Source organism: Musa acuminata, chromosome BXJ2-6 (assembly GCF_036884655.1).
Source record: "Musa acuminata AAA Group cultivar baxijiao chromosome BXJ2-6, Cavendish_Baxijiao_AAA, whole genome shotgun sequence".
In the NCBI taxonomy this organism is placed as follows: Eukaryota; Viridiplantae; Streptophyta; class Magnoliopsida; order Zingiberales; family Musaceae; genus Musa; species Musa acuminata.
Window position 1 is genome coordinate 35,222,134 of NC_088343.1, and position 27,827 is coordinate 35,249,960.

Sequence of the window (27,827 nt, forward strand, 5' to 3'; positions counted from 1 at the left end):
CCCATACACTCCCTTGTCATTTTGCTAGCTCTCGATATCTGCTTCTAACTCCTCCTGCCCGTATCCTACCCCACCTTCTCTCCTTTCACTGAGAAGGGTGTCTTTTAGCTCGACTGATTTCACTTCTCATGTGTTCTTTCTTTGTCTTCCTCCTTGTTTCTTCCTCGCATCGTTTTGTAGCTTTCCATGAAGCATGTGAACTGTTCTTTGCTGCATGCATTCTCACACCTTTGAGATGATGCTTGTTTGGGTAAGATTTTTCGGTCGCCATGCTCTCGGTATTCAGCTTATACATGAAATGGAATTACTGTAATACATACTTCATAAAGAGTCTTCTCTCGAGAGAAAAAAGGAAGAAGAAACCTTCTTTCGTCTCTTTTCTAGGTTTCAAGTCAATTCCAAGGAAAACATAGATTTACAAGGAGATGAAGTACTCGAGTCTTCAAGCAACTCTGGTCAGAAATGGAAATCAACATCTTCGTCACTTGGTTTTGGTTCTGATAACCAATCCATATCGTGACAATTTTCTTTCTTTTTTGTTTACTGTGTCTATTCTGTAAATGCTTGTGATAGCTCTATCCACCTCCTTATTGCCTATATGTTTCCATGCAGTCATTTCGATTTCTCAACACGGCATAATTCAGGAGTCCGAAGATGGATTCAGCAGCACCTGGAATTGCCATGGCCAAGTCGGACAAGCTGGAGATGGGAGCAACAAGAGGACCTACTATGAGCTCTACTGAAGTTGTGCCAACCAGTGCTGTTAATGGCAGTCCGAGCTTGTCAAGAAAGTTGAGCTTTGGAAAGAAGTTGATGGGGTCTTTCAAAGGAGGGCACCACCTCAGAAAGACATGGAGTGGACACATGAAGATGGATTCTGAAGATGTTGGCAGTGAGGCAAGTCTGAGCCGCGCCTCCAGTGCAAGCTTGAGCTTCTCCTACTCCTTTACCGGCTTCACCGCGCTCCCTGAAGTTTCTGATACCAGAGCTTTCGGCAACAATGAGAATGGTAACGCTGTATAATCAGAACAACATGATCATTCAAAGATAATATACAGTGGTGTGTGCATAGTTTCTGAATCTTGTAGAAACCAAGACATATATATATTTAAAGCATGTAAAACTATGATCATAGTTGAAACAAATTCCCGTTAAATGATATAATCGAACGCAAAAACATTGCAGTCATAAGTAGATGCCAATCCGGGGACAGATCATTTGTTATGAAAATATTGTAACAAGTACAAAGTGGCCTGATGCGTCTAACTCTGCATGTTGTTCGTTTACTACCCTGCAGAAATTGATCTGGAGATTCAAGAAACAAGGAAAAGTCTGATGTCAGAGCCAACTTTGCCGATATATTTGAAGGTATCATTGAGCTGGAGTTGCCCTCTAATACTTGCTGAATCTTTGTAAAGGAACATAAACAGAAGAAGGCTATTCTTCAAATATGTTTCTCAGAGGCACTGAGTCATAAATCTGAATTCTAAACTAATATACAGAGGGCTGATCTATAGCAACCACATCATAGAGCATCCTGATTGACATCTCCTTTTGTCAAATTTGCAGTTTACAGAGGTTAGATACAGTGTAGTACTCAAAGGAATGACAACTACTACAGAGAAGGAAATTCTCCATGGAATTACAGGTTCAGTGAGACCTGGAGAACTTTTAGCCCTGATGGGGCCTTCTGGCAGTGGCAAAACCACACTTCTTAGCCTTCTCGGTGGAAGAATTACGGCTAATATCATTCAAGGATCTGTCACATATAATGATGAACCATATACCAAATCTCTAAAGGGCAGGTAAATGATCAAGTTCAAATTGTATTCTGTTTAGCAATTCCAATCTCATAGATATATAACAACACATACATAGGAAAGGACCTGGGTCAGCAGTATCAGAGGCTAAATGTATAGGAATCTGTTTCCAGAGTCCAGCAAACAAGAAGTTAAGCTTTGGCACAAGCTGACTTGATAGTGAAGATAGAACTGTGCATGGCAGCAGCAAATTCATGTGTTCATTTCTTAGTGTAGAACAAGATGTCATCACTCTTGTAATAGATTATCAACTACTCTCATAGACAGAATCATGTGCACTTACAGTTTGGTAAATTGCTATAAGACTGATGTCAATTTTCAGGATGGGATTCGTGGCACAGGATGATGTTCTATTTGCACATCTCACTGTGAGAGAAACATTAACATATGCAGCTCTCCTTCGACTCCCAAGGACAATGACTAGAGAACAGAAGGAAGACAGGGCCATGGATGCCATCTACGAGCTGGGGCTTGAAAGGTAGCTTTTTGGTTATTTGAGTTCTTAATTCTAACTCAAAGTTGCCTAATATGAGCAAAGATCTCTATAGTGGACTGGCTCTTCAACTTCCAATCTTATAAGGAAACTTGCCTGAATTTTCGAAGATCTAATCGATCTTGTTCTCAAATTTGATAACATTCTGCAGGTGCCAAAATACTATCATTGGAGGACCTTTTGTAAGAGGAGTTTCAGGTGGTGAGAGGAAAAGGGTGTGCATTGGAAATGAGATCATAATCAACCCATCTTTACTGTTTCTTGATGAGCCCACATCTGGCCTTGATTCAACAACAGCCCTAAGAATAATACAAGTTTTGCATGGTATAGCTAAGGTATCAATCATCATGATGTTGATTTTATCCTGGTAACCTTTACTGTATTACTCAAATCATGTAGCTCAGATAAAATTTTAGTTAAGAGAGAGAGAGTGTGTGTGTGTGTTTGTATATATATATACATATGATAAATTGTGGTGACTACAAGTCTCTCTTGAACCTATGCAGTTGGGGAAAACTGTGGTGACTACAATTCATCAACCATCTAGCAGACTCTTCCATAGATTTGATAAACTGATACTTCTTGGAAAGGGCAGTTTGCTGTACTTTGGGAAAGCATCGAAAGCTATAAAATACTTCTCATCTATTGGATGTTCTCCTCTCATTGCTATGAATCCAGCAGAATTCCTGCTTGATCTTGCAAGTGGCAACATAAATGATGTCACGGTACCATCAGTATTGGAGTCTAAAGTTCAGTCAAAAGAATCGGAAAGCAATACAAGAAATGGCAAACCATCTCCAGAAGATGTGCATGAGGTAAAAACTTCTTCTTTTACCCTAAAATGTATTCAGTTCCAAGAACCATTACCACTCTGTATTAGTAATTGGAGAAAACAAGCTTTTTGCTGACATCCAAATTCATACTCTTTTTCATAATTATGCTGAAGATTCTAACGATTAGTGATCCAACCATACAAAATTCTGGTACATTGTCCAGCAATGGAAGTAAAAAAACCTCAGGAAGAAAAAGTAAAGAAAGATTAGCTGATGGAGGCAGTATGATTTTGCCTTTTCTAATTAGTCTTTTGGCGAATTAACCCCTACAAATTACTGACTGCTGCAACAAATAATGAAATAGTACCTGGTGGAGGCCTACGAGGATCGAGTTGCTGACAAGCAAATGAGAAAGATTTTGATGCCCCTTCCTATTAGTGAAGATCTGAAAGCCACGTTGTCATCACAAAAAAGAGATTGGGGAGCAAGCTGGTGGCAACAATACTCCATTCTGTTCTGGAGAGGACTAAACGAAAGAAGACATGATTATCTGAGTTGGATGAGAATTACACAAGTTCTTGCAATTGCAGTGATCCTTGGTCTGCTCTGGTGGAAATCAAGTAGTACCACAACAAGAAGTCTTGAAGATCAGGTAAGAAAGGTTTCTTCAAGTGTTTGTATCCTATAGATAGAACCTTCATGTATGTTATGTCACACATATAGGAATGCAGATATCACTGAACACTAATTACTACATGTTCTTCTGTGATTTGGGTAATGGAGCTACAGCTTTTGCCACCAATTTTCCAATCGATATTTGGTTTTTTATCTGCCTTTTTGAGCTTTCATAGATCAATTGCTATCTTAATGAGACCCAATTTTCTTTGATCTGTATACATACAATAATCACTGTTTCTTTGATTTGACTAACAGAACCAAGACTTCTACCACCAGTCTTCCAATCACTGTTTCTTTGATTGTTATCTTATTGACTCCCAACTTTCTTATATCTTTGAAACTACAACTGATATTCCTAATTTATGTCGAGTTATATAAATAGGACTGCACATAGCAGTGTATAGAAGCATATGTGATTTGGCTAACAGAATCACAAAATTTACCATTAATCTTCCAGTTGAAATCTCAATACAAACTGTGATTTAACAGTTTGTAGATGTTTCTGATTTGTTGAGCTTTCACAGATTTGATTGCTATCTTAATGACTCCTCAAGTTTCTTGGAACTGTAAAAGTAGTGCAAATCTTCTAATCCTAAAATTTCTTGCACAGGAAATCTCTATTTTAATAATTTTGTCTCTTGTATTCACTTAATTATGCTCCAAGTAGATACATGGATCATTATTCATGTATGTCTGAAAAAAATGTTGAGAAAAATTCATTGTAACATTATAATCAAAAAAACTTTAAGCGAACAGTAAAATCATTTGCATCAAAATAGAGCAAGCAGCACATTAGTACCACAGTTCCTTGGTCAAAGCCTCCGATGCTGAGATTAAATGAGTATTTAATTACTACAAGTAAACTAGTATCAACCAATTGAGAGTTACATACAACATGGAAACTCTAAACTTTATGTAAGTTTGCTATATATTTTTAAGTGAAAATAACAGTTTACCATCTGAAATGGAATACTGCAGGCTGGATTGCTGTTCTTTATTTCAGTTTTCTGGGGCTTCTTCCCTGTTTTCACAGCAATCTTCACATTTCCACAAGAAAGAGCTATGTTGACCAAGGAAAGAGCAGTAGACATGTACAAGCTAAGTGCATATTTCATGGCCAGGACAACAAGTGATTTGCCACTAGACCTCATCCTGCCAATAATATTTCTGTTGATTGTCTACTTCATGGCAGGATTAAGACGAAGCATCGAGCATTTCTTTCTCACTATGCTTGTTGTGTTTCTCAGTATCATTGCTGCTCAGGTATGTGCAAGGATAAGAATTTGCATACCACTTGACACAGCATATCTGCATTCTTTTGCTTAAATAAACAGCATATGTGCAGGGTCTAGGGTTGGTAATTGGCGCTTCACTGATGGACATCAAGAAGGCAACCACTCTAGGTTCAGTGACAGTGATGACATTTATGTTGGCTGGTGGATTCTTTGTGCGGGTAAGCACCATAGTTCAATTTTTATCGAGTGAAAGTTTTCCTTCTTTAGTACATATTAGAAAACATCCTATCTGTCATCATCACAGTGAGATCAACTGGTATTAAGTATGTAATTTAACAAATTCTTAAAGGATGAAAAGTAAGATCAATAGGTGATATAATCAGGTATACCTAATTATAATTAGTGATGAAGAGTTTTCTTCTTTGATACACATTAGGAAACATCCTTTCTCTTATCATTGCATAGTAATATCAATTGGTATAAAGATATGTAAATTGACAAATACTAAAAGCAAGTTTCTTTCGAGCATTTGAAATATTAATCAGAACAGTGAGATTGTAGGTATTAGGCTATGCAGCTGCAGAAATGCTAAAAGCAAGGTTCTTTCAGACATTGGAAAAATCAATCAGAATAAGCAAGACTTGTACAGAAATTGAAATACAATATCTCACCAACAATTAATTTGCTTGTTGCATACTATAATCTCAAGCTAACAGGCTAGAAAATAATTGCATTTCACTGGAAATTTTATAGAGCTAAGAACCCCGAGCATAATATATAAAACTATAAGCTGATTCCAATTAAAATTTACTGAATACAATGTAAAATAACAGAGTATCGGATACATAAATTTTATCAGTGTGGTTGCTCACTTGCGACCTAAGAGATTAGTCTCTAAATATGGAGGAAAGACTATATATGTCGACCCTTCCAAACCCCTGCATTGGCAGGAGCCTCATGTAGTGGATTTGTTCTCCTAGTGTGAATGTATGATACAGTAGATGTTCATGTTTCTATAACACGACTAATCCATTGAAACTAGTAGAAATAGACTTTTTTCTTTTTCTAGCCTCCTTCAAGCAAACAAATTTGTCATTTTTGTTCACCACACCAAGAGGAGCAAATTCTTGAATTGTAGCAATAGATTGTTTGCTAATCTACTTGATACTTAGTGACCTAGTTACAAAAAGCTGGGATTAAAAGATTTTGATTCCAAAAGAACAATCCAGAGAATTAACAGTAAAATACAATCTTAGAAAATTAATTGATGTAAGATTTATATGGCGAGACACTTCATGCCTAGATCCATGGTGATAAAAACCAAAATTGTTCATTATGTGAGAACAATAAAATACAAAGATTAAAACTTTCTCTTATGCTAAATCTAAGCCAAGCTCAAAATCCGTGTACTCTCTCAAAAAATAATGTGAGGAAAATAAAATACAAAGACCAAAACTTTCTCTTGAGTTAAATCAAACTCAAATCCAGAACCCCTACTTGTGCACCCTCTCAGAAAATCCTAGGTGCATAAAATATGTTTTTCAATCGCACCTCCTCCACTAAGATCTTAAGATATATATGATATTTATAAAACAATCAAATCTTAATGTCCAATATTTTTTCCGTACTTTAAGTTCCTTTTTCTGTCAAGTAACATGGTTCACTGAGGATTTAGGTTTAGGAATCAAAATACTTATCAATCATAACAAAAACAAGTAAATCAAGTTTGTTTTTGCATATGTTGTCCTTGTCATTGATGCACTGCCAGGTATACTGGACAGAATGGCTAATATGTTGCTCCTGTCAATGTTGCAGAGAGTTCCTGTCTTCATTTCATGGCTGCGCTATGTATCTTTCAACTACCACACTTACAGGCTCCTACTCAAGGTGCAGTATGACCATGTACCATCCTCTCTAAATGTCACCCACCTCGACAATGGTGTTAAGGAGATCACAGCTCTGACAGTCATGGTGCTTACCTACCGAATCATGGCATATGTTTTCCTAAGAAGAATGAAGCTGCCAAATTGATCTCAAGCGAAATCTCGACCACTAATCAAGGCAAACTAGAGAAGGTTAGATACTACCTGCCAAGCTGCATGAGAAAGATGTATGTGGAGCCTGTTACTATGTCCATCTCTGATAGTTTGTAGTCATCATGCTGCAAGAAAGGATATGAAAATCTTGCAAAGACGGAAATATTAAGCTACGTGCAGTGGATAATTAGAAGTCAATCTAGCAACAATCTATCGTGTTGTAGCTTAAAGAATCAGAAAACATATCAATTTATATTACTCCTTTTGCAGAAATAATAATAATAAACTATTATTATTATTATTATTTAATCCTTTTGAGTTAACTACCTATGACGCGAGTCACGCACGGGTCCGAGTCGCCAAGGGAGGAGAGTCGGACTCGGTCGCCTCACCCTGACGTTTCGGCAGGCGAGTCCGGCTCAGTGACTCGGTCAACTCGTTCGCCTGAACCCTGCGTTTCCCACTTCCCACACCTCCAGTGCGACACCCACGAAGGGGCCCACCGATACCGTGAGATGGGGCGTGAAAGTATTGCCACCCCCGCCCCGCTTCCTTTTCGCGATGGGACCCACACTTTCAAGTAGTCGGTGGGGGGGGGGGGGGGGGAAGCGAGGATTCGCGGGTGCGAAACAACTCGTTACGCTGGTGTATTATGTCTCGCGAAGAAGAATGTTCGAATAAACCAACGGAGGATTTGCCCAAAAACCAAGTCCACGTCTAGAGCCAGCGTCGATCTATTACGCATATTTATCTTATTCCGGCGGAGTACTGATCCCCTGTCTTCTTCCCTTTCGCTAATTGTGGCGTTTCTATTTCTACTTCTCTGTGATTGATGAAAGAAGAGAAGGGAAACGTTACTTCTGGTTGCCGGAGCCGCGAGGTCGCTACCGCCTCGCCGACCGGACTCTGGCGCCGGAGAGAAATGATGGCCTCCGTTCTCCTCTGATGCTTCTCTTCGCCCGCACCCTCCCGGAGAGCCTGCACAGCTTTGGTTGTCAGAGAAGTGGAGAGGAGAAGCTAAAATATATGACGTCTTACCGTCGTCATTATAGCGTTTGGTTGCTGCCGTCAGACCGCCAATGGCGATCCGAGGGAGAACGGCCCAACCTCCCCGTTCGACGAAGGCAGCGGCGGATGTTTCATCCCACGTAGTCCGCCGGGTCCAACTGGAGCCAGAGAATAGGAGAGCGCGGTTCGCGGAGTCCGCTAGGGAGACGTCGGCGTAGTGCGAGGCGATCTGCTGCTTCGGCGACGACTGCAGATTGGCCCTTGCACAACTTGGTCGGTGGTCGAATTGAAGCATAAATCGATGGAACTTCCTGTTTCGACGACGACTGCAGAGTCTCGACGGCCACTGGACAGTATTCATAGATGCACAACTGGCGTTTGTGGAATTGCAACAAGAAATAAACATGAACAGTGAGCTCGATGCGTGAACCGGCAGCAAGAAGAACAGAGAGAGTTTAGTCCCACATCGTTGACGGAGGAGGGTGAGCGAGTGAGCCCCTCCATAAGAGTAGGGGATGGTGAAGTGATTAAGGCATCTTTGCGCTTGGGGCAATGTCGCAGCTAGTGAGGTTATAACCGAGGCGCGACAATTGCTGGTTGAAAACTATTTCCAAACCCCCTCTTTGGCCGGGGTTTATCCCTGCGCCATCGAGAATTTCTGGAAGGGCTCCCTCTAACCCAGGGTAAAGCCCTACAATTCAAAGTCGAACTTTTCTCTTCTTGCATAGCCTTAAGCTATCTCGTGTAACAATTTTTGATGATCACATAAAATGTTTATTACATTCAAACGTAATCATGTGTTTATTACATTCAAACGTAATCATGATGTAAAATGGATAATTTAAGTTTGCTATAATAGCCATTTGCTATAACAATTTAAGTTCTCTTTGATCCCTGGAAGAAGACCTGAGAGAAGATGAATAAAAAAGGGGACTTGGATGAGCAATACATGGAAACATGTCCTTGGTGTTCCAGTCTTGCCAAGTTCAAGTCAGCAAGTCCTTTGTGAAACAAAGAGAATAATAGCATGTCGATCGGTGCCTTGTAGTTATGTCAATGGTACGTAACCCAGTCAGATGACCTGCAGTATAGTGGGAACTCCTGCATGGACAAAGAGACTAGCTCCTTTTTCATCAGATAATGGCCTTATCATTCAGATCATGAGTCCAAATCCGTGACATGCAGGCCTTTTTACAATGCAAAATTAATCTGACGGCAAAGACAATGAATAATATACATCACCAAAATAAAAGTCCAATAGACCAATGTCTCCTTGGGAAACAATGGAATGAGCACCATGAAACAGCATCATACTCACCAAGCAGCAAACACACTGCAGCTCGTAAATTGGCACAAAGGGGATACATAGGATAGGAGGCCCAACCCTTTTTATCCTTGCGCTGGTTCTTCCAGAGAAGCAATTACAGGGTCGGAAGGGTTAAGAACAGGGTTATCTTCCCCGACTCTGTTATCAAGGACTGGTTCCACTTCTGTGCTAGCTTCAGGGGCAACTTCAATCAGTTTGTTATCACTCCCTTCCACTTTAGCTTTCTCAAGTTTGGCCTTCATGTTTGACACTTTCCGTTTTGTGGCAGCTGATTTCATGTCAGGTGTTGAAGTTTTCGATTCCTGCGACGGAAGCTTTGAGAGTGATTTCTTTGTAGGGTTCTTTGAAGTTGAGCTCCCTTTAATGGATGTCACAGCTTCATTTGGCTCGCTAGAGGAGGGAGCAGGGCGTGGGCTCTCACATGAGATGCTACCTTCTGAAGGATTATCTGTTACGGCGGTAGGTACCTTGCGTCGACCAAGCTTTGGCGACTTAGCACGTGTTGGTGGTATCTGCTACAAGATCATCAGATCGGTTGTACAGTTTCTTTTCTAGTGAAGGTAAACTTTATTAAAACATGGTTATCATCATAATGATGTGGAAAAACATAATACCAAGGGAAAAGAAATTGTATAAATATCATAAAAGAAAAGGAATTTCCATCATATTCTGCATTTGCTACTGATGTACTGAAGTTGCACAAAAGGATCAGTTACATCAAATGACTAATAAATATATTGAAATAGTACCCACTGGATTACGTTCAAAATTCCAACCACCCAATCAAATCGAATGTCATGAAAATTTATAAATACTTTAGGCTAAATCTTCGAATTGGAGATACAAAACAAAGAAAATACGACAGTACCTTCGTGTCCATGGCAAATTAGCCTAGTGACTCAGAGTATGAAGCAGTGAGACATTAAAGAGTGCAACAATTTTCAAAGGAAGTGTCAATCCTGAAATGTGCCACAGATTATTTTTTGTTTAATAAGTATTTAATTACATATAAACATGACAGTTAATTTAGATTGAGTTGTAGTGAAAAGATTCTTGAGTAACCCAATTTTTTTGAAAAAGACGTCTGACCTCTAGAACTGCATGTGCCTGTTTTTAGACCACCTCAATCAGATGAGTCAGACAATTTGTGACCATCACATTAGCCACTCTAGTGCAAGAAGTTAAGGAGAAAAAGAAATACTTCCTGTAGTCCAAATTTATGTTCCTCATCACAAATTCTGTAGTGAGTAATACAACATGGTTGGGATGTTTGGCATAGTAATTTCTACTTGACAATCAATGTTCATATCCTGACATAGTAGGATTAGAAATTTGTCAGCAGTGATTTGGTGAGTGCCTAACAAATTCAGCTGACCATGCCAAAAAAAATTTGTCTGCGTATGTAGTAAGAATTACTAACTTTGTATGCATTAACTAGTGTAATAACTAATAAACATTAAACATATATTTTAGCCCAAGCTTAACAGTTCGCCAGTAAAACCAAAAGTAACATAAATCCTAACAAATAAATATTGAATTGCAACTTGCAAGAAATATGTGAAATACTGAAATTGTTCTTTATGTAATTCCATCTCCTTGAGCTACATTTCAAAGCTTCTCAGAATAAGATTAGCACAGCTTCTAAGCTTACCAGTGATACTGTCAAGGAACTTCATATCTCAATTTACTTAACTAAACCATCAAATAGAATCAAAAGCCAAAGTGTGAGATAAAGCATCTCAGCTATGTGTTATGCCTAGCTATGTGCATAATGCTCAGTATCTCATCTACAATTTACTGCTATAATGCTCTCTGTACTTTCTCAATATGCCAACAATGTGGTATGATGCTACAATGCCTACATATTATCTGACTTTCAAGTGAGCTTTGGTCATTGATAACTTTAACTAAGTTAAAACTGCAAATTTGTTTCTTAGGGAAATAAAGATATTCATCTCAGTTCAACATTCAAATGGTATAAGATCCTCATGAGTATTTCAACAAATGTATCAACAGTTACAAGATGCTTGTACAAAAATACTTTTTTCAAATGAATGACGTGCCTTCTTGAGTTTTGGGTGCATTGCCTTTTTTGAGGTTTTGAGTACATTTCCATGAATAAGCTGTAGGGAAGCAAATACTTACAGAAGAAAACTGATATACTGGAACCCAAAATTTACCCCAACCTTAAATAACAAGGGTGCAATGCCTTTTTCTGTTTTTAGAAGAAAAAGAGAAGCTAGTAGGGGGAGGGAGACACTGCTTGAAATTTCAATTACTTACGCAAAAATAAGAATGCCACTTAAATTCTGAAGCTAGTATATATCTCCATGAACTCCTAAATGACTGAGTCATCGAGGGTTGAGTAGTTAAATTAGCCTAGTTCTTGTTGTAGATTTTTGCACAAGTATCCATAAAAGATTATGACATTCCTACTTTGACAAGATCATGAAACTATGGTTGCACTCTTCAGACATAAATAGTAGATAGAACAACTTCTACCTTCTTCAGTTCAACTTTTGGAGGACCAGGTTCTTGATAAAAGCTTGGCATTGGTGTTGCCTTAAAGGTCAAGCTCTTCCTCAGCTTTCGGATCTCAGCCTCTTGACTTTCCTGTATTATATAACTTGATACAGAACTTAGCTCAACGGAGAAAGATCTGAAGAAATAATTTCTTGGAAGAAAGAAAATTTTGAATTTCATAAAGATGTTACCTTAGATTTTACTTGCAAATTAGTTTTTTCTACTTCCTTTGCATGATTCTTCTCCTCAAGCTTCATAAAAAACTGAGAAAATATTGTATATATTTTCCAAGTTAGGAAAAGATGAAGGGAGATTTTAGGAGAAGACAGAAGACAAACTATTAACTAACCTCCTTACGTTTCTCAGCACGCTCATCCAAGCTGAAATTAAAACCAGAGATACTGCTTCTTGCACCTGGAGTGGAACCACTGACAAAGACGAACATAAACTCAATGATAAGTATCTGGCAGATAAAGAATATGCCACGAACATACAACACATAATGAGAAAGTCAAAGCTGCACAACATAGTGGAATGGGATTCATAATCATTTTTAACCCGAAACACAAGGCTCGGGGTCATGTAACTATTTACCACTTGACATATTATGATATGACAATGTACTATTTCTTGCAGCCCAAATGAAAATTGCTCAACCGGGAAACCAGTCTGATTGTGCAAGAAACAACCCATCATAAGATGGCCCAATGGTAGAATATGCAACAAAATGGAAACAATATGTCATCATTGTCTGGTATTTATCTGATTACAACACTTTAAATGAGCAGATGCATGTCACTTTAAAATGCTTTATTGATATATTCTCATTATGTTGAATATTTAAAAAAAATGCATAACCATCATTGCCCGTGTACTATGAAGAATTTGTGAAGGAATTAAACATACACATAAATGAGAGATGGCTAAGGAAAACAGAAACAACAGAACTTGAAAAATATACAAAGCTTACATTCCACTTTCTTCAGAAGTATCTTTAGCAGCTGCATCCACTGAGCCAGGCTTTGTGGACTGGTATCAAACAAATACTTAAATGTTTAGCAAACAATACCATACAATTAGTTAAGCCACAAGAGACTTACTAATGATTTACGAGTGCTAGTTGCAGCAGCCAAGGAAGATTGCTTAGCGGGAAGAGTGCCTGTAAAGAGAATGGCCTCATCAAAGGATAAATAAATTTATTTAGAAAATTGATCAAACCATTTTATAATTGATGTTGCATCTTTAGGCAGCCACGTAACTGTGGTGCTCTTCATCAGATTGGTGCCAACATTACCTTTGGAAGGAAATGAGAGATTCGGTGAAAGAACAGGTTTTTTCTTCCGAAATTCATTTGAATGACCATTCTGACCACCTTGATCTTTCTGTGCTTTCTTCCATCGGTTGCCTCCATAAGATCCCGATGTCTAGACACATAAGGATCGTGTTAAATCATAGTCCACTATGCCCTAGAGTATAGAGAAACAGCATGCAGAAGGCAAATCAAACCCATACCTTTGGGAGATTGGAAGCTTTGATTTCCGTAGCAGCTAAAGAACTTTCATTATCCTCTCCGGGAAAGTCAACAACTTCCCTTTCTGGTTTATCCAGAGAACCATCTTCGGTTTGCACGGCATCAGTGCCACCGCCGCCAACTTCATTCTCCATATTTGGCCCACATCCATTGGCCACTGAATCTTTCTCCAGAGTTTCTTTTTCCAACTCCAGTTCAACTCCATTATGAGATTCCATCTTATAGTAGAAATCCACGACCACCTAGATGCTGAAGTCTACAATAATCACTTAAAAAAGGTCATTTTTCCCCTCAAATTTGGCTCTACCAGATTAACTCTACAAATCTGAAAAAGCACGCCTAAAATTGACGTCATTTAACCTACTTCAATTGCTGGTGATTGTAAACAATAGATCATCCAGTGTTTCAAGCTAATCCAACTGAATTAGACCAAAGATGACAGTGAAGACAAAGGCAAACACGTACATTCTCAAAGATCTATGAAGGCTTCTCATTACAACTAGAGATCCACATTTGCAGCATCGAGTTCAAGACTCATCATCCAAATCCCACATCGGAAACTCCCAAAACGGGAACAAACAAAAACACAAATAGATCAAGAACAGAAAAGTATACCTAAAGAGCTAGAAGTCTGAGTTCAAAACAACGGAGTGAGACCCCACAGGCGATCAGCGAAACGAGGGAGGGCGGCCATGATCCAAAGCCTCCCGAAGAGATCGAAACGCTAGGCTCCAGACCGAGCGCCCAAGGCCCTACCTACCGAAGAGGACGACAGATTCCTGCGTCCAAATCGTGGTACCTGCGCCTCCTAACCCCTAGTCTGCATCGCCGCTCGTCTCCGATCCGCCCTCGTCTCCGCCGCCTGTGTAACGAGACAACCAGAGGACAAGGACGACCCGAACTAAACCGAGGTGAGGATCCATTTTACCAGAATGCCACTACTTCATGACTAATATACCCTTTGTCTTTGGCCCGGCCTTGCGTAAAGAAAAGGACGTCGACGGAGACTCCGCGGTGAGGGTGAAGTCGTCTATCCACATTCTCTGGAGTAGGATAACGTACGGTGGACCGGCGGCGAATTGTTCTTTTCTGCTGACGTGGCACTTCCGAGTTGCAGAAGGTTTTATGCGAGTCAGTTCTTCGCTACCTTTTCGTCGTGTACCTATCTGCGCACCAGTCCGATGACTGAACGAGAGACGGGCCCGGCGACGACCAGCGAGGTACCGCGATAACGTAGGTATGTGTTGGCGTTCCGTGTCCGTTTCAGGGAGTGAGCTGGCGAGAACGTGGGGGGTAGGAGGATCGGACGGCGGAAAGCGAGCAGCTGTCGATCCGAGCCGTTCGATGGGCCCCCACCCGTCGGAACATGGGGACAGCTGTGCGGGCGGTGTTTTCACCCTGGCGACGGGTGCTGTGAAACCCAAAACAGCAAGGGTTCGCTGTCCGCCAGCATCAGCCGTCCGATCTACATCTGATGATCATCATAAGATAAGGTGGGCCACGTGGACGATTGGGGCGAGAGATTGCGCGAAAACGCTCCGCGAACCCCCCCCCCCCCCCCCCCCGCCGCCCCACACACAAAGAAACCCGCACGAAGCACTGCTCATTCGAGAACCACTCAGTAAATACTGAGACAGGTAGGAAATCGAGTAAAGGCAAATCGGTACATGAAAATTATTATTAATAACGTTACACTTATCACATAGATTCCAGTGAGGGAGGATTATTAAGCAGCTCTCTTGCAGTAGATTTTGGTTAACCTGAGATTTAAATTTTGGGATGAAGATTTGAATTATCTGTACACAATTTCTTTTTTTTCTGAAAAACACAGTGAAACTAATGTTTGCAACCTCTCGAGCACAGTGAAACTAATGTCAGACAATCATTCAGATATAGGTGTGAGTGAATTTACAAGTAGAAAATTTTCAAGTGTGTTTCTTCCCAACCATAGAGTAAGATCTTGAGAGATGTATTTATACATCAACCAATCCTTAATTTTGAATGTTACTTTGACTGCATCCCAGTGATTCTTGAACCGAGCACCTGATGATTCTTGTGGGTGAAGGATGAGATGCAAGCTTTATCATCACACTAGAACAATTCTTAATGCAGTCTTTTCAGAAACAGTAGAGCTTATTGGGTAGTCATGAATGGGTTTGAGACTTTAATGCCTCGCATTATAGTATTTTAAATGTTAGAGGATGAGAGATATATATATATATATATATTTTTGGGAGGGTCATTTGAGATGGGTAGGAGATGGATAGAGTGTCTGTGAATGCCAAGGAACATATTTGAACTTTGTCTCTTTCCTAGTGTTGCAGTCCAACACAAAACTCACTAGTTCACTCATGTTGAAAATATTTTTAAAAGCTAAAAATTTTATGCAATATATAATTAGTAGTCATTTTATCTACCATTGGGATAATATCCTTTCAGGATGACTTTTGAGATTTTTTTAGACTATATAAATATATTCATAAACAACTATAATTGATTCATTCAAATATCAATATAATTCTTCCTCTTTAATTTTTTTTATATAATTGATTCATTCAAAGAGATTAGTCAAATCACTTCACTATCATTCTCACAACAAAGATAATATCGAATTTTTTTAATATATTATATTTAACATTTATTATTTTTAATCTATTACGTATACTGTACTTTCGCAACATTTATTCATATTATAATTTTAAGAATTGTTTATCTTAGCGTGTCCATTTTTATTTGATTTGATACTCAATCATATATCTAATGCTATTTTGTTGAATTTTACGTGTAAGTTTAATATATGTTGGGCACTTTCTTGATTTGACGTACCAAAACTAATGTTAGATAATTTCACGTATCAATTAAATCCGACTTTAGAGGAAACATAAAAGGCTTTTAACTTTTGATATTTATAATAAATACTCTAATCAATTCCTTTTATTAGAACAAAGCTTCATACCATACAATGTCTTTATGTTTATGTTCATAACAAAAAATGAAACAATGTGAGGACTCAAAGCAATAATTCAAAATAAATAATTATAAATTAATAATAAACATATTTATCGAACTCTTATAAATGATTTTAAATAAGAATAGATTTAGAATGTTACACAATCTCATATACTCAAAAGTCCAAAGATTACATAATCTCATTTAAAATGATTTTCTTAAGATCAATTTGAATTTAGAATTACATAATGTATGGTGATTTTCCTAAAAGTTTATTGGAAAATTGATAATAAAAAAAATTAAGAAAAAATAAAAAAAGGAAAGAAATTGTGATTGTAGTTAGCCAAGTGGCTTTTATGTTCATTGCTTTGGAGCAGATCCACTGCAAGTTCAGTCAGAGTCAGATCCACCGTTGGATCAATCAATCTCTGTCATCACCTACTTCCCATTTTGGTGTCGTCATCATCGACTACTTTAGTTGGTCGTATAAAAACTTCTGTTCCACCAACTAAAACCCCCAACCCTCTCTCTCTCTCCACCCGAGATCTCCGATTCGGGTGCACCCCCCGAGGCCGAGATGGCAATGGCGACGGCGCTACGCAGGCTCAACTCCTCCATCTCCGCCGCTGTCAGGCGTCACCCTTTCGCGCGCGGCTCCCTCTGCTCCATGGTGAGCGCACTTCCCCGCCGATCCGAGATTCCCCAACTAAAGCTCGTCCTTTTGGCTTTTTATTACCGATGAAGATCGGATCTTTGGATCACTATTGTTGATTCTCCTACTCTTCCTTGATCTCCGTGTGTTATGCAGTCTTCGTTGCCGAGCGAAGCCGCCTACGGGAAGGAGAGATCTTGCGTCACGGTGCGTTCTTTGTGCGCTGGTTCGGTGGGGGTTGGTGGATACGAGAATCTTTTGAGCGTTTCTTGATGCTGGTTTTTGTGGATTTCAGTGGACGAAGCAGCTCAATGCTCCGCTGGAGGTCGTCGATCCGGAGATCGCGGAAATCATCGAGCTCGAGAAGGCGAGGCAGTGGAAGGTACCCTCTTGGCCGTTGGTTCCTCCCTCTGTTTTCTCTTTCTCTCAGCTTCTGACGCAATCGGAAAGGTCGTGCATTTAGATGCAAAATTTGTCTTGCCAATCGGTGGCGTGTTGGCTCACATGACACTGCTGTATAAGAATGATTCTTAGTAATTTGTGAATTTATGTATCTTGTTTTCTGTGATTTCTATGCCCGATTTAACTGTGAATCTTATGGCAAATGATTTGGAATGTGATGGAAGGGACTTGAACTTATACCATCGGAGAATTTCACATCCGTGTCGGTCATGCAAGCGGTAGGCTCTGTCATGATTAACAAATACAGCGAGGGTTATCCTGGTGCAAGATACTATGGTGGCAACGAGTAAGACCTGCTTGCTCTTCTTCTCAAGAATGCTATCTCACTGTTAGCAGTTTTTGTGTCTTTGTTAATACATAAAAATTATTGGAAAACAAAATGCCACATCTATTTGAGTGTGTGCATTCATGTCTGATGATTTCATGCTTCGTTTCCAGATACATTGACATGGCTGAATCGTTGTGTCAAAAGCGTGCCTTGGAAGCTTTTGGTCTGGATCCTTCGAAATGGGGAGGTATCATGTGCATTATCCTTGATTCTTACATTATTTAATAAATTCTACATTAAGGATCATCATCATCATTAATTATAGGTCCATATCTATCATTTTTCATGGCAGCTATCATCATTATTTCATCATATGATTCATGACTTGCATGAATATATTATGTTCCTTTCCAAATTGTCATTTCTTCTTCACTATAAGATGAATCTTTTTTTGCTTGTTCCCTTTGTGCAATTCTGCTAGCATTTCAATGTCAATTAAGCATTAGCTATGAAAAAGCAGAACTATTCTTGTAATGCAAAATTAAATTTTATTTCCTAATTTACCTTTATCCAACAGTTCAAAGCTTATAGCCATGTGATGGTTCCATGCTTCGCTTAGATTAAGGCTTCCTTAGTTTTTGGATCTTTACTATCTTTTAGTAAGTCAAGTAGACTAGCCTTGTGCCAAAGCACAGAACTACCAATAAATATTTATGTGTAGCAATTGGCATCATGGTGTTTAGTTATAACTCCTATAACTTGTCATTGTACATTGTGCACAGTAATTCTGATAAATAAGTGTTTAATATCCTGTGATCGTTTTGGTCTCCACACGCATGATTCACATGCACTGACATTGTGCTTAGTCCCAGAGCGTTTGGTTTGTTTACCCCGGCCTGCAAGAGTAACAAGAAGAACAAAGAAGTCTGGGTGTTCATCATGCCCATTGGATGATTGGTCTTGATTATAGCTGAGGACAAAGTCATCCTCAAGCATGGCCATGTCAGGACTTTCACATTATAATACTTAAGATGCATGACTATCATATTTATCTGAGAGCATTTTCTGGTAACATTTAATTAATTAGCCTCTTCCTTCAATGGCTTAATGCTGCCTATGCATTTTGCAGTGAATGTACAGTCATTGTCTGGGTCACCTTCTAACTTTCAAGTATATACTGCACTTTTAAAGCCACATGAGAGAATCATGGCTCTTGATCTGCCCCATGGTGGACATCTTTCTCATGGCTACCAGGTCAGCTAATATATTTTTCCCCCAGTTCGAAGTCTGCCTCTCCTTTGAATCTACCTGCTATTTTGGAATTTGATTATTCCATTGCATAAGTTCATATGGATTTGCATTTAATTTGTTATCGGGTCAGTTGCCAACCTCTGTTTATGGGCAGTCTATCTGCATATATATGTATTTTTCTTATCATTTTTACTATTGATTCTGTTCCAGGATAGAAGACAGTATTACATGGAATACCATGTGCTCATCGAATCCATGTAGGATATGTATTAGCAACATATCCCATTTTCTATGATGCCAAACTTTACTATATACACTGGAAGATCGATGTACTTCTCCAACAATGAACTTGATACCCCATGTAGCATTAATACTTGCACTTTTTTTTAATCTGACATTTGATTGTAGAATACTGTACTAGCTATCATCTACCAATATTAAAGCATAGTACTGCCTGTTGTTGACTTATGGTTATTTTCTGCAGATGTACTTTTCATTTATTTTTTCTTCATATATTTCCATGAGGGTAATTGGTTAGTTATACCCTTTTCCCCTTTACTTACTGGGTGGTAGATATGGATTTGTATAAAGCTAAGAATGACATGATTTCAGACTTCCTTTATGCGTTACTTTTTCTTGTAATTAAATTGTATTAACAAGAATAGTTCAACAAATTTCCTTTGTTATCTATGTTTTTATGTGGAAGTCTGGTGTCAAGAATGACCTGGATTTGGTGCAGCCTGTGTATGCTGAAACTATTTCATGGATGTTGCAACCTGGTAAATCTCCTGATAACTTAAGCTGCATTTAAAATGCAGGCAAGACTTGGCTCATGGTCTTAAGATATTCTACATATACTAGATTGGTAACACACTGTTGAAAATTTTGAGGGGTTACTGATTTGATTTGGAAGTTCAGTTAAGTTGAAAACTAGACAAAATAGTTTCTTTATATATCATAGAAGTTTCACTAACATTCATTAGGTTCATGCCATGGATTGTTAAAGCTTCTAGCAGTGTGGAATACCTAGGTACAACTTACCACAGCTATTGCAGGGCTTCCTTTTTGAAAAAAAATTGAAGCTCTGACTCTGAGTATAGGTCATAATTCTTAGGTGCTAAATTCCATCTGACCATCCCATCACTTTGTCGAACAGTATGAACTAATTTTTCTGTATGATAATATTTTTCAGGATCTGCTTCTACTTATCCTGTCTGTTTTATTTATGCAGACTGATACAAAGAAGATCTCTGCAGTTTCTATATTCTTTGAAACAATGCCATATAGGCTGGATGAGAGCACTGGATATATTGATTATGATCAGGTGGTTGATCTATTACTTATGTTCTTGTCCCATGTTGCTTCTTTCTTTTGGATTTTTTTTTTCCTTATGAACTCTGTAACTTTTTCACCCCATGTATTGTTGATTACTACAAATAGAGGTTGAAAAAAATGTTCAATCATTTTCAACAAGCACAATGTACTGTTAGACCCATATGGGATGTGAGCTATGTTGCAGATAGTTTATCAAGTCATTATTTACCCTGCCGTTACTACCGAACAAATTCTTTAAATGTAAGAACCTCACAGTTTTGCCTCTGATCATAGCATCTGATATCACTATCATGAAGACTAGATGTCACTATGGCAGTATGGATCTAACATCAAATCAATGCATGATTATATGTCATATATGGGTCCTAATAAGCACATCAAGTTATTTGGGGAGCCTTTTTTTTCTCTAGTTGGATAGTGTAGGAATAACTCATGAACAGTACCTTCGGGGCACTCTTTCTTCGGTAAGACTTGTGGTTTTTAATTTATATCAAGGTCTGTCATACCGAAGTGCACCGTCCGTATCGGACGGTATGTACCGGTCCGACAGGTTATCGGTACGTGGACCGTCCGATAACACTACAGTGCTACAGTATAAAATATAAAATTATTCGGTTCACCAGGGTGTACCGCTCGGTATGCCCTGATGTACTGCCCGTTATACCGGTACCGTACCATACCGAGCCCGGGTCGAAACGCTGGTACGGTATGGTACGACGAACTTTGATTTATATCATGTTAAATATGTTAATAACACATAGGATTATGGATCTGGAGAATAGTTGATCCATTAGGAAAGAGCTATTCATATGATGAAACTAAGATATCATATACTATACTTGTTACTATAATGTCTGTAATTTTTGGAGCTGAAGTGATCATTGTCTAAAAAAATGAGGCCTCAGGTTCTGCTGGACTGTCATATACAAGAAAATATAGTATATAATAATTATATTATTTTTCGTGTTTTCTTGTTTTCTTCCTTTTTCTATTTTCCCTCTACTTTCTTCCTTTCTACTGTTCATCTATCATTTAATATACTTTTTATTTTCTTTTTGCTCCTCTTCTTTCTTCTTTTTCTTCTCTTTTCTTCTTATTTTTCCTTTTCTTATCTCTCTTTCAGTGACTGGGCTTGCAGGGTCTTACCAAAGGTGGGGCCTAAGGAGGGTATCCATGATGGACAGTCCAAGTGGGTGGTGTCAACAGTGTGTGAAAATTCCTCGTCTTACTCTCCCTTACTGGCAATGGTATTGGAAAGGGCATCCATAAAAACACAATTTAGAGATGAACAGTTGGATTATTGAGTGTGTCAAGAAAAATTTTGTAAAGTTGGGCTTGGTGAACTGGTTGCAATCATCTGACACATTTGTTTCTCTCAGTTTAAGAAAAAATCAATTGGTTCAGCAGATTTAAGCCATTGCAACAAAATCTCATTTAAAAGTAGAATCAGACTGATCAAGTGTTTACTTCTTTTCGTGGTCACATCTGCTTTTTTTCTCCACTTCTGATAACTATGGCACTGTCATGCTAACAACGATGTACAGAATTTGAGTAGGGGATATTATGATATCTCCAAACAATCATACATCGAATGCTGGCTATGATTTTAGATGGTATATAAAATTATAAATCACTACAATTTTCATGTTATAGACCTAGAAGCTCACAAACTATGACCAAGTTCAAAATTTTAGTCCTTTTTGAGGCTAAAGCTCAGATGGAAAGGACTCAGTGGGATGATATAGGGAATCATGTCCTGCTAGGAAGAAGTAGGTTTAGGCTATACATGTCAACACTAATGAGGACCTCTGGGATTTTACTGGGGTAGATTTTGAGACCACCAATGAGTTTCACATGACATGTGAAGGATGTTGTGGATAGCATATAACTTTTCTAACAAAAAGCAATTTCTGAGTACTCCAACCTTATGACTAAGTTTACAAGAATTGGTCTTAGGTCATGATACTAATCTGGAATCATTGTAATACAAGTATTTCATATTTGGACTGAGTAAATTTAAGGAAACATGTTATCAAAATAAACTTTTTAGTCTTTTGTTGATGTTGTATTTTTGTACTGGAAAGGTGACAGTTCCATGTTGATTAGAATGAATCAGCAAGCGTCCTGCACTAGTTGGCATAGGTTTTATGCTCAAACAATAATCTGTTCCATGGATCTGACATGTTGGTGGGGCATATGATGACAAGGACACACTTGCATGTCATTCTTAACTTCCATAATACAACAACAACTACTACAACAAGACCATAATGTCCCAACTATTTGGGGCCAGTTACAAGAGTCTTTATCACCACTAAGTTATCATCCTTAAATTTCATTTTTTTTTATTAAGATTGCGTAAATTTTCTTTGCCTTTTCTTTTATTTTGTTATTGATATCATAGTTTAAAATGCTAGTCGGAGAAGTCAAACTTGATTCATATTCTAAGGGCCAAAGTCTTCTCTTGCAGATCAACAGTGAATGAAAGAAGCATCTATTTGTACTCAATATATTTTCATATATGTCTGTGCAGTTGGAGAAAAGTGCAACACTCTTCAGGCCAAAATTAATTGTGGCTGGTGCTAGTGCATATGCCCGCCTTTATGACTATGAACGCATTCGAAAGGTATACTCTCGTACAGTCCTTTCGGTCACAATGGAAATGAGAAGGAAAAGAGGGGAAAAACTCTTACTATCTTTTTATTATCAGCTTCTAATATGTGCATTCATAGCTATTGTTTCCTTTTCTGTGGAATTAACAGGTATGTGACAAGCAGAAAGCCATTCTTCTGGCAGATATGGCACACATCAGTGGACTGGTTGCTGCTGGTGTTATTCCATCTCCTTTTAAGTATGCAGATATAGTGACAACTACAACACACAAGTCACTTCGTGGACCACGTGGAGCCATGATCTTTTTCAGGAAAGGCCTAAAAGAGATAAACAAAAAGGGGCAAGAGGTGAACTGAAAAAAAATGATGTTACTTGATGTTCTTGCTTTTCATTTTCATTGTTATGTGCAGCAAATTATCAAATTCTCTTTAAATAGATATGGACTAACTGTGATCATATAAACAATTGTGTTAGGTTATGTATGATTTTGTAGATAAAATTAATGCAGCTGTTTTTCCTGGGCTACAAGGTGGTCCACACAATCATACCATTTCTGGTTTAGCTGTTGCACTCAAACAGGTATGCATCCACCAAGATCCTTGTTTTTTTTTTCCTTTTTAAAAAAGGGATGATTAATGGTAATCCTAATGGCAAGTTAGTTTACAGATTCGATTAACTAATTAATCTTCAACCTATTCCTTCCCGCTTACCCCTTGTTGGCAATCAAGGATCATGTTGGCATCACAATTTAGTCCTTAAGCCCATTTTTCTTTAACAAAGTTCTAGGGTCAGTGACATCCATTAGTTGTAGGGCTCTGCATACAACTAAAGCATTGGTCTGCATATATCCTAGCATCTAAACCACTTCCCAGTTAGATCCTTAAAGACTTCCAAAAGCAGACTGCCACCTCAGTTTGGGAACAATGTGGGCAAGGATAAGTATCTGATCTTTTGGCTATATAATCATCATTCTCTGACTTAAATCTATAGTTTCTGCTTAATTATTCCCATTGAGAATCATTTATATCTTGTAAACTTAAAGACAGGTAAATCTTGTGCTCTTGAATCGGCTGATTCTTTAGCAAAACTTTGTTCTGAGATGCATATGAGCTCTTGCGCTATGCATATATTGAGTTTATCTTCCCAAAGTTTAGATGTTGGCATCGTTGGATCATGGTGTCTCAAATTTTTTGAGAACAACTTTTTTAAACAAATCTCTAAGCATGTTATCCCTTCCCAGATAAATACAGTTGCTTGAGTGAATTTAAATCTCAAACTAGGAAGGTATTAGAAAAGATTGCCAACATTTTGAAGATCAAAAGGGAGAGATTAATTGGAGAATATGCATTTATGCCCAAAAAAAAAGAAAAATAAATGCACCGTTGTGCACTGTTAGATGTGTTGGTGTCTTTAATTTCGTGCCATTGGTTTAATCTGAGAAAAGAGCCCATATTTGGTTTGGATAAGATCAATGTCGCCTTGTTTCTAAAATAAAGTTGTAAAAGGAGCTTGTAAATTTACATTTCAGAGTGATGTGAAGTTCCAATATCTTTCTGTATAAAACTTAACTGTAAAGCCATAACCTCAGGAACCAAATGTTTCCACTATCTGAGATCAACCATAAGATGTCATAGCCTAAGACTTAACTGTAAAGCCATAACTTCTGGCTTGATTTGAACTTTTTGGCTTATTTACCTAAGTTATAGCCTAAGACCTCTCGCACAGGATTCCCTTGTTCTAGATGGAAAGTTGGGAGTTCTTAACTACTCAATTTAGAGCTCATGAAATTGAACAAATATTCACAGTAAGTCTATGCAAACAATAAGGTTCACATTATCATACATTAACATCTGCTTGCTTGCTATCAGATTTTAGTCTTTTCGGCTAAGACAAAGTTGTCTGGGATTTCCTGAGTTGCTGAAGTTTTTTAAGCCACATGTTGTATTAACTAGACCAGTATTTTCCTCTGAGCAACTGTAGGCCACCACTCCAGAATTCAAAGCTTATCAGGAGCAAGTACTGAAGAATTGTGCTAAATTTGCCGAGGTATTGTTGCATGATTTTGGTTCTTTTGTTTTCAGACTTTCAGTAACGTAGTACTTTCTTTAGGTTTGACTGATAGCTTGGCTATTGTTTCATGTAAATTGGTGCAAAAGTTTTCTATAATCTTTCCACAATTTCATATTTAGATGTGACTGATTTTATCCATTTAGGATACTGATCTAGCAATACGATGTTTCAGTGCTTGGTTGAAAAAGGCTATGAGCTTGTATCTGGAGGAACAGATAACCATTTAGTCCTGGTGAACCTTAAGAACAAGGTAAAATGGGTCTAACTTTAGATCATTACTTTTATTAATCATAAGTGATTAGAAAGTGCAGCAACTCAATCATAGTTCTCCCTGGGTAAGCTCTGTGGTGTATCATGACTTTGTAATTGGATTTCTTTAAATTTGTAATTGTCTCTAGCATTCTGTTCATAGTCGAGGGAGGCAAGACATTTATGTAAATTTTTATTTTCATTTGTCTAAATCCATGTATACTGTAATTTTTCTATGCAGGAGAATATTTAACTTTATGGCTTGAATCAATTTACAGGGAATTGATGGATCTAGAGTAGAAAAGGTGCTGGAGTTGGCACATATTGCAGCTAACAAAAACACAGTTCCTGGTGATGTATCTGCCATGGTTCCTGGAGGCATCAGGATGGGTACAAGCCTGTACTTTTGGGTTTCTCTCAATCATGATGTTTGGTAGAACAATGTTTTTACAAGCTCCTTTTCACTGATTCAGGAACCCCAGCCCTCACATCAAGAGGATTTGTCGAAGAGGATTTTGCAAAAGTTGCTGACTTTTTTGACATTGCAGTTAAATTGGCATTGAAGATCAAGGCCGAAACTAAAGGTGTATATTCATTTATTCTTATTCTCATTTCTGTTTGACTTTGGTTTTAAGATATTTCATAGCTTGCGTTTGGTTATATAATTTTTAAAATTCTTTCTTTGCCCTTTAAATGCAAAACAGGTGGATCAAAGCTAAAGGACTTTGTAGCAACTATTCAAACTGATGCTAACATTCAATATGAAATTTCAAAGCTCTGTCATGAAGTGGAGGATTACGCAAAGCAGTTTCCAACAATTGGATTTGAGAAAGAGACGATGAAGTACAGCGACTGAGGTCTAAGTTTTATATGAGAAGGTAAAGTTATAAGATGCATACTCAATTTATTAATTGTAGTTTGACTTTTTTTCATCTACGGCACATCATACCATGTGTCCTGGCCTGGTACCACGAAGATGAAGCCTTCAAGCCTTTGCCTCACTTATTGCAATATGAGCCTCTCAAACTTCATAAGTTGCTTAATGGCCTCAAAGTGAAATCAAAATCAATGGCTTCATTTGTATGAGCTTTTAACATGTGAAGTGCAAATTGCAATATCATAAAAATAAAAGGAACATTAGCGTTGACTATTATTTTTCAGATGTCCATATAACCAATGCCTTAAGTAGAAATATTAACATTTAGTCTCAATAAGAAGGCAGAAATTCTGTTGCTGGTATTATTTTCTTTCATTAGAATCTCCAGTAGTTGGATTTGCTATTACAGGTTTGGTTGTGTAGATCTTTTGCACAAACCAAAATAGATGTTGCCTTGCTGGCATCATAGGTTTAAACGGCAGGAGTTTCTTCCAGTGTTTCTTTTTTTATAGGAGATATATAGTTTTGTTCATGCAAGGAAGATAGCATGTTTATTCATCGCAAGTCTATTTCATTTTTGTTCTGATTTATAAACTGGAAAACATGTAGTGACAATAGTAGGATATTTTTGTCCCTCTCTTATTCTGGCGTTTACATGCAGAGATGGTGCAGATTATGATGATAACATGTAGTCACATCGGTTGTATGTATTTTGTGTCTATTGTTATATCTTTTACATGCAGATATGATGCATATCACGATGATTCGTTCGCGGTAGTAACTCTAGGACTACATATGCTATTATTATAGGTTATTTTCGTGTCTACAATTCATTGCTAAGATTTCATAGCTTTTCTGCAGAAAGCGTGATATTTTGCGGTTGGGATCGAAACTTGCCTGTCCTGCTATCACCTCAGTTGCAACAAAGTGGATGGAGGTGGAGGCTGAAAAGAGCTTGGGGATGTAGGAAGTGGGCGGAGTTGGAAATAAAGGCTGTTTTCCCTTGAACTTGGAATCATCATCTTTATAAGAAAGTTAATATGTTTTCTGTATTCTTTCTAATCCACAGTGCCAACTCGAAACAGTAAATTCTCGCATGAGTATTTGCATTCATCCAAGGTTTTAATCTTTTGTATTGAATTAGTCCATCTTCTGTCTATCATCATTTCCTTTGAGTTGAGGTTGTGAAGTCTGATTCTGCTGGAATATTTGAATCCCATATGCCTCCCAAAGCAAGATAAGATGATATTATATCCTATTGAAGGAACGCGGCATTCTCACTTCTAATACAATCATAGAGTAATTAAGAGCAGGCAACTGACTAAATTATGGCATTCTCATTGCTACTGTGATTTCTAAACGAAGATAATTAAGAACTTAGGCAAACAAGTAAATCATGGCTATCAGATGGCAATCCTCAAATGCTCTTTTAAATAAGATAAATGATGAGAGTTGGTTTTGCTCTTTTACAATATATGTATGTATGTATATATATATATATATATATATATATATATATATATATATATATATATATATATGTATGTGTGTATGTATGTATATACATATACATGTGTATATATATATACATATATATATATATATACATACATATATATATATATACATACATATATATATATACATACATAAATATATATATATACATACATATAT

At 37.9% G+C, this 27,827-nt stretch overlaps 3 protein-coding genes and 1 non-coding gene across 9 annotated transcripts; 3 read left to right on the plus strand and 1 right to left on the minus strand.

Moving 5' to 3' along the window:
• On the plus strand, positions 1-7,293 carry LOC103988853 (ABC transporter G family member 22). Of its 3 annotated transcripts, none has more exons than XM_065113712.1 (12): positions 1-250; positions 385-494; positions 613-1,009; positions 1,298-1,368; positions 1,570-1,805; positions 2,143-2,298; positions 2,465-2,648; positions 2,820-3,128; positions 3,451-3,738; positions 4,743-5,027; positions 5,110-5,217; positions 6,815-7,293. In XM_065113712.1, exons 3-12 carry the CDS (start codon positions 655-657, stop codon positions 7,028-7,030), a joined length of 2,208 nt encoding a protein of 735 aa, XP_064969784.1. In that variant the 5' UTR covers positions 1-250; positions 385-494; positions 613-654; the 3' UTR covers positions 7,031-7,293. The 3 variants fall into 3 exon arrangements, with proteins under 3 accessions (XP_064969784.1, XP_009405790.2, XP_009405791.2); XM_009407516.3 differs by having other exon boundaries at positions 138-250; positions 385-455; XM_009407515.3 differs by lacking the exon at positions 385-494 and having other exon boundaries at positions 111-250; positions 6,815-7,233.
• A 1,284-nt stretch (positions 7,294-8,577) lies between these two features.
• LOC135616017 (U4 spliceosomal RNA) lies at positions 8,578-8,734 on the plus strand. The gene has a single exon (XR_010488249.1). It is a non-coding gene; the product is annotated as a U4 spliceosomal RNA (small nuclear RNA).
• A 519-nt stretch (positions 8,735-9,253) lies between these two features.
• LOC135585094 (protein WVD2-like 4) lies at positions 9,254-14,320 on the minus strand. 4 transcript variants are annotated; one of them, XM_065113713.1, is made up of 9 exons: positions 14,040-14,320; positions 13,406-13,680; positions 13,188-13,317; positions 12,994-13,052; positions 12,864-12,922; positions 12,243-12,321; positions 12,085-12,156; positions 11,873-11,983; positions 9,254-9,885 (listed from the first exon to the last, which is right to left on the minus strand). In XM_065113713.1, exons 2-9 carry the CDS (start codon positions 13,640-13,642, stop codon positions 9,433-9,435), a joined length of 1,200 nt encoding a protein of 399 aa, XP_064969785.1. In that variant the 5' UTR covers positions 13,643-13,680; positions 14,040-14,320; the 3' UTR covers positions 9,254-9,432. The 4 variants fall into 4 exon arrangements, with proteins under 4 accessions (XP_064969785.1, XP_064969787.1, XP_064969786.1 ...); XM_065113715.1 differs by having other exon boundaries at positions 9,254-9,882; positions 14,040-14,317; XM_065113714.1 differs by lacking the exon at positions 14,040-14,320 and adding an exon at positions 13,890-14,022.
• A 2,563-nt stretch (positions 14,321-16,883) lies between these two features.
• LOC103988851 (serine hydroxymethyltransferase, mitochondrial) lies at positions 16,884-27,290 on the plus strand. The gene is made up of 16 exons (XM_009407511.3): positions 16,884-17,043; positions 17,182-17,232; positions 17,321-17,407; positions 17,652-17,773; positions 17,926-18,002; positions 18,885-19,009; positions 20,238-20,330; positions 22,875-22,967; positions 23,104-23,301; positions 23,429-23,533; positions 24,935-25,000; positions 25,197-25,274; positions 25,552-25,663; positions 25,747-25,857; positions 25,978-26,151; positions 27,012-27,290. Exons 1-15 carry the CDS (start codon positions 16,951-16,953, stop codon positions 26,127-26,129), a joined length of 1,563 nt encoding a protein of 520 aa, XP_009405786.2. The 5' UTR covers positions 16,884-16,950; the 3' UTR covers positions 26,130-26,151; positions 27,012-27,290.
• The last annotated feature ends 537 nt before the right edge of the window (positions 27,291-27,827 follow it).